This window comes from Marmota monax, unplaced genomic scaffold (genome assembly GCF_021218885.2).
Source record: "Marmota monax isolate L192 unplaced genomic scaffold, Marmota_monax_Labrador192_F-V1.1 WCK01_AAM20220418_F8-fsc00188, whole genome shotgun sequence".
Classification (NCBI taxonomy): domain Eukaryota; kingdom Metazoa; phylum Chordata; class Mammalia; order Rodentia; family Sciuridae; genus Marmota; species Marmota monax.
Window position 1 is genome coordinate 2973173 of NW_026692655.1, and position 6000 is coordinate 2979172.

The 6000-nt window shown below is 44.2% G+C and overlaps 1 protein-coding gene across 2 annotated transcripts in view; it reads left to right on the plus strand.

Moving 5' to 3' along the window:
* Positions 1 to 2402, plus strand: part of Glra1 (glycine receptor alpha 1) — a 77039-nt gene extending 74637 nt beyond the window's left edge. The window contains exon 9 of one of the 2 annotated variants that reach the window (XM_046446409.1): positions 2091 to 2402. In XM_046446409.1, coding sequence (XP_046302365.1) covers positions 2091 to 2402 — 312 coding nt within the window. The remainder of the gene's footprint in view (positions 1 to 2090) is intronic. The other variant, XM_046446410.1, reaches the window with a different exon arrangement.
* Positions 2403 to 6000: the final 3598 nt, after the last annotated feature.

A 6000-nucleotide genomic window follows, 5' to 3' on the forward strand; every position in this document is an offset into this window, starting at 1 on the left:
GCTTTCCCTCTGCTTTCACAGAGCTGACAATCGAATGGGAGAGACAGACATTGGTCAAGGAGGTACAGTGGAATAAGAGATTTTTTTTTTCAATGCTGGGGGTGGAACCTAGAGCCTCTTGCATTCTAGGCAAAAAGCCCCAGGAATAAGAGCTTTAAAAGTGCCGGGGAGTGGGGGCTGCATTTTTACTGAGCACATAGCTAACCTCTCCTTGGGAGCTCAGGGAAAGCTTTTTTTAAAAAAAAATAATATTTTTTTCTTGTTATTTTTAGTTACAAGTGACCATAGAATGGAATGTATTTTGATATTTTACACATACATGGAGTATTACTTCCCATTCTTGTGGTTATACATGATGTGGAGTTACACTGGTCGTGTATTCATAGGTGAACATAGGAAAGTTATGTCTGGTTCATTCTATTCTTTTCTCTTCTCACCCCCCCCACTCCTCCCTTCATTCCCCTCTGTCTAATCCAATGAACTTCTGAGAAAGAAATTAGGCGAAAGAAAGAAAGAGACGGGGGATATAGCTCAGTAGCAGAGCTCTTGCCTAGAGTGCATGAGACCCTGGGGTGATTCCCAGTGCTGGAAAAAAAAAAGAATGAATGAAAGAGAAAAGAAAAAGAAAAAATGAAAAGAAGAAGAAAAAAGAGGAGTCAGAGGCAAGGGTCAGGTCTAGGTTGTATTCCAGGAAAAAAGGACAACTTGAACAGAGATCCAAAGAAGAAAAGGCAGATATATTTCAAATATATGGAAATACTGCAGGGTGACTGGGGCATAGAAAGTTAACTAGAGAACGCCATAGCGAGACTGGAGGTAGACAGGATCCAGGTCATCTGAGGCCTTGCTCACCATGTTAAGGATTTTCTTTTTCCTGAAGTCAATGGCAGCCCTATTAAAAAGTTCCAAGAAAAAGATAACCAATAAGATCTCTTTCATAACAATCCAGATGGGTGGGGGGGGTGGCAGGGAGGCTGGCAGCCTCCAGACTAAGCTAAAGGTTGTTGCAACAAATCCAGATGCTGGCCCATCCTAGGGTGGCACAAGTAGAGACAGAGAGGCACCGGCAAGTTCTGTATTGAATATCTTATTCTCGGTTAGCCCTGTCCTGCACAGAGACAAGCAAAAGACAGAATTCCTATCCTAAAAGCACTCCATATCTAGGAAGGCCATGTGAGCTGATAAAACGTTCCCAGAACCACACACTGAATCAACAAACAGTTCAGCTGAAACCAAAATACTGGAGTTTCAATGCTACTGCAGAATTTTCATGGAGAGATAGCAAGGCTGGATGTGACGAGAGCAGACAAAAGTGCTTCCATGACTCAGGCCAGGGCGAGATCACACTGACCTGGAGCAGGGACAAGCCAGTGGGATAAGGGAAACAGGCATTTTGCACAAGGGAAACAGAAATAGTCCAACAAAGCTGGCAGAGGTGCAAAGCACATGGGGGAGGGGCACCCTGAAAAGGTAAGTTGGAACCAAATGATGAACAAGATCTTCATAAAAACCCAGAGGTTACAACTTCCAGAGACGTGGGGACAGGAGGCAGGAAGAAGCTATGGCTTCCCTGGCTTGTGAAACAGGAAGGTTGAGATCTCTTGTTCTCTCCTGGGTAACAAGGGGGTGGGGACCAGGGCAAGGAAGCAACAGAGGCAAAACAGGGGATCTGTCCAAATTGTCCTCTGAACTTCAGACCAAAATCCATTACACAGCACTGAGTATTGACCCAATGAAATGTCTGAGGGTCAAAGCCTTGAAATGTAGTGAGGTAAATCTTAACCCGTCGTACAGGAAAAACGTGGAAGAACTCTGAGACTCACAGAAGGAAGGGATTTGCCAGCCCATGATGGTGCTGAGATCTAGCATGGACCTCCAGAATTTGAACCACATTCCCATCCCCTGGTTTGCACCTGTTTCCGCATGCAAGTGGCGCCCCTCTATAAGGCAGAACTCCCCAGCCAGCCAAAAAGCCTTCAGACACCTGGGAGAGTACATTGTGGGGATCAGGGAGAGCCAGATGGGCATGGCCTGGCCCCGGGGGAGTGCCTTGCAGGGAGGGTGCCCAGCCCCTGTCTTATTTTAAGTAGAGCCCCATGTTGAATCTGTTCCAGGAGGATGAGGCAGGAGAGGGCCGCTTCAACTTTGCCTATGGCATGGGCCCAGCCTGTCTGCAGGGCAAGGATGGCATTTCAGTCAAAGGCGCCAACAACAACAACACCACCAATCCGCCTCCCGCACCATCCAAGTCCCCGGAGGAGATGCGAAAACTCTTCATCCAGAGGGCCAAGAAGATCGACAAAATATCCCGCATTGGCTTCCCCATGGCCTTCCTCATCTTCAACATGTTCTATTGGATCATCTACAAGATTGTCCGCAGAGAGGACGTCCACAACCAGTGAAGGGCTGGGATGTGGGGGGATGCTGGGGGAGGCTGGGACAGGGCAGTGGGGAAGCGCACAGGAATCTGGGAGCCTAAGGAAGAGAGGCGAAGAGGGAGGGGCACATACACAACTCTTGACTCCCTCTCTCTCTCTCTGCAATATGTGCAATAGCAAAATGCACTAATGCATGAATTCTAGAATGTGGCACTATCTATTTAACCTGGGGTGGGTTGGTGGGGATGGGGCGGGTGGGACTTTTCTAATATAGGAACCAACAGAGGGCCAGGGAGGCAGGGTAGGGCATAGGTGGGGATGGGGAGTTGGGGAATAACAACTTTTAAAATTTGAGTCCGCGGACTGTGCAGTTTTCCTATTTGGAAGGAGAGTACAGTCTGCCCCAGAGCAGAAGGAAAGCAATGTAATATATGATATATATTCATGCTTAATATTAATGCAAAACCACAAGAACAAAAGATTTGTTTCTTAACCTATCAGCCTAGTAACTGCTTAAATTTTTAAAGTCACAGAAGTGATGGACAATTTTTCCCAAAGTGGAAACAGTCACAAAATAAGCTTGCTCTGGCATGTGTCCCACATCCTATCCCTCCAAATGCCATATCTGTCTTCAAACTGGCCCATGTGGACACATGCCAAAAAGCCATTCCACCTCTGCTTCAAGAGGGTTGTACACATGGACATGGGTAGTGGAGATGGGGAAAGGTGGACAGAGGAGAAGAGAATGACTAAAGTTCAGAGGCCTGAGGATTGGGAATCAAGTGACCCCACCTCAATCCCCATGTCTCGAGTTGAGGGACCACACTCATTCTTCCGTAAGCCCTCTCGCTTCTGTGTTTCAACACCTACCCCCACTAATCCTCCACCAGTACCCGGAAATGGCCGCCATGGTTTTCTCATTATATTGCCAATATGCAATCTTTTTTATGGTTAAAAAAAGTAATAATCTCAAGAAGTAATATGCAGATAGACTGAGTATAAACAGATGTACTTTTTTCAAATGTCTATTTTTTTGGAGAGTCTCTTTGGGATTGCAAATGGGTGCATGTTGGGGAAGGTGGGGGCCAGTTGGATGAAAAAGATTTATTATCTAGTGGATCTACAGAGTAAAGTTTTAAGAGGTGAAAGGGAAGTACTGAGGCTACTGTGGATTAGGTATATATAGGGGAAGAGAGAATAATATGTAGAAAGTCTGTTCATTATATTTTGACATTTCATGTATCATAGATAATGTGAGAAGTTTGGGGGGATGGCCCCATTATATTTTTATAAGTCTTTTTTTTCTTTTCTTTTAGGTGCTTTGTTTAACTTTAACATTTGGGAAAGTTAGATGAATATTTCTCTTTCCTCCTAACTCTGAAGTGCCAGAATTTTCCTAGGATAGTTAGGGCACTCCAGAGAAAAGAGAGGAGTAGGAGATGACTTGGGGGTTGGGGGGGCTGGAGAGTGCTGATGAAGGACAAGGACATTCAGATGGGAGGTCTGCAATGCAGAAACAGCAGGACTCCGTCCCCTCTGTCATTACCACTATGCCTGAAATGATGGCACCATTGTCTACAACAGTTTCCCTGCTTGGGCGCATGGCCCTAATACTGCAGTTCCATTTCTTACTTTGTACCTTCGTGTGCCGACTTCTGATCAAAGTTGTAGGCAGCATGGCGAGAGATGGCTGACAATCAGTGTGTCCTGATGCTTTGGGGTTTTGCTTGTGTCTGTAGAGCAACCCCAAGATGGAGCAGATGGAAGAGGAGCGGTGCCTACCTGCTCCCTAAAGCACCTTCCCCCAGGGAATTACCTCCCCTTTTCTGTGGCACAATTGTTAATGCCTATATAGGCTTAAAAAAAAAAAAAAAAAAAGCAGGCCAAGATGAAGAACTTGAGTGATTTAGATAAAGAAAATGCATTATGTGTCCCAAAAAAGTACTGGCTTTGAGGCTTTGGTGTTTGCATCCAAGCCCAAGATCAATTGATTGTTGCCTTCCGTTCTCTTGGCCTGTGTAGACCAAAGAGGTTAACTATAACCCAGCTGTGGATAATGTGAGATAGAACCTGTAGTCCTTTTTTTTTTTTTTTTCCCTAAGAAATCTTGAGTGGTGGCAGCTGAGTTGCGTGGGAATCTTTCATCTAAGACCATCTTTTCCCCACCACAAATATGTGTCCAAAAGAGGAAAAGTCAAAGAGGACTTGAGCAACTATTACCAGTTCAGGGCTAGTGGTCTCTGAACTGCTATGAGCCTTTTTTCATGAGCACTGTATTCACTTTACTTAGGTAAAGATTATTTTTAATTAAAATAAATAAATAATAAACAGTGATGCCCTTCTCCCCACTTTACTCCTTACTGGACTAAATTCAGGAAGTCTACAGTAGAGGTGAATGAGGCAGCAAAGGCACAAGGTCTCTGTCAGAGATTAAAGACAATATCAATCCTTCTAAGAAAGTCTTCCTACACACACTCACAGTCAGCGGACTCTACCATCTGAGCACAGAACAAAGGCCAGAGAAATGCAAGAAAATAAATTTCAATTGTTCAAGAAAAATAAAAACAACCCCTGCAGGTTCCAAACTGGCCTTCTCGAAGGCAATATCCAAAATCCCACTGACACAGGAATCCCCTGGGCATTTGCCCAACCTCTGCTGGGTCCCTGGCTTCTGTCACCATACTGCCATATTTAACAAGTGGGGCCATTGGGAGCTGCCAAGACTTGGGGACAGTATCCAGCAATCAAGGAAATCAGCTCTCTGGGAAACAGGAGGGTGATGTCCCTAAAATCTTCTCTCAGATTATTTCAAACTTACTATTCCTTGTAGAGATTTGATGTGATAGGAGAGTTCTACAAGCAGTGAAAAGAACCTGATTTTAGTCCTGCCACTAATATGCTGAGTGACCTTAGGTAAATGACTAAGCTTTAGTTTCTCTGAATACACAAAGGGGAGAGAGTGGTATAGTATCTAAACTCCACCCAGCCCTAACTGTTCTGTGAATCTGTATATAAACAGGTCTATGGGATGTTGGCCCAACTAAAAAATTTGTAATGTCACTTTGATTTTTTAACCCTCCTTGTGGATTGTGAATACAAGTACAGGGACCCTCACAATTCTTGTTGGCTTTCTTCTCTGGAAAATTTGCAGATTGTTTTTCTTTTTGTGCCATTCTATCAAAGGTGAACAATGGTGAAAAAAGGACATCAATCATGATAAAATCAATGATTTAGGAAAGGAAGCATTTTGGAGGAGAAGACACCATTATCCATGTATAATGTAGTAAGGCTTTAGCAATACATTATGTGAATTTCATCACTATAGAAAATCAAATATTTTGGGGGTGGCCCAATGTTTTTTAGGTGGCTCCAAGCAGCAGTGCAATGCTTCTGAATTTCTTCTTCAGTTTGAGCACAGGAGATGAGAGTACAGAAGCCAAGTGGTATGGTGAATGAAAAACTGGTTTAGGTGCAATTACTGACTCACTGATTTCAAACCTTTTGCACGAACAGACTGGTATTTATACATAGTGGGAGGCTTAGATAGTGGCAGAGAGGAGTTGATGACTTCACTGGTCTCCAAAACTGAAACTAATCCCAGGAGCCAGATGGTAATATTTCA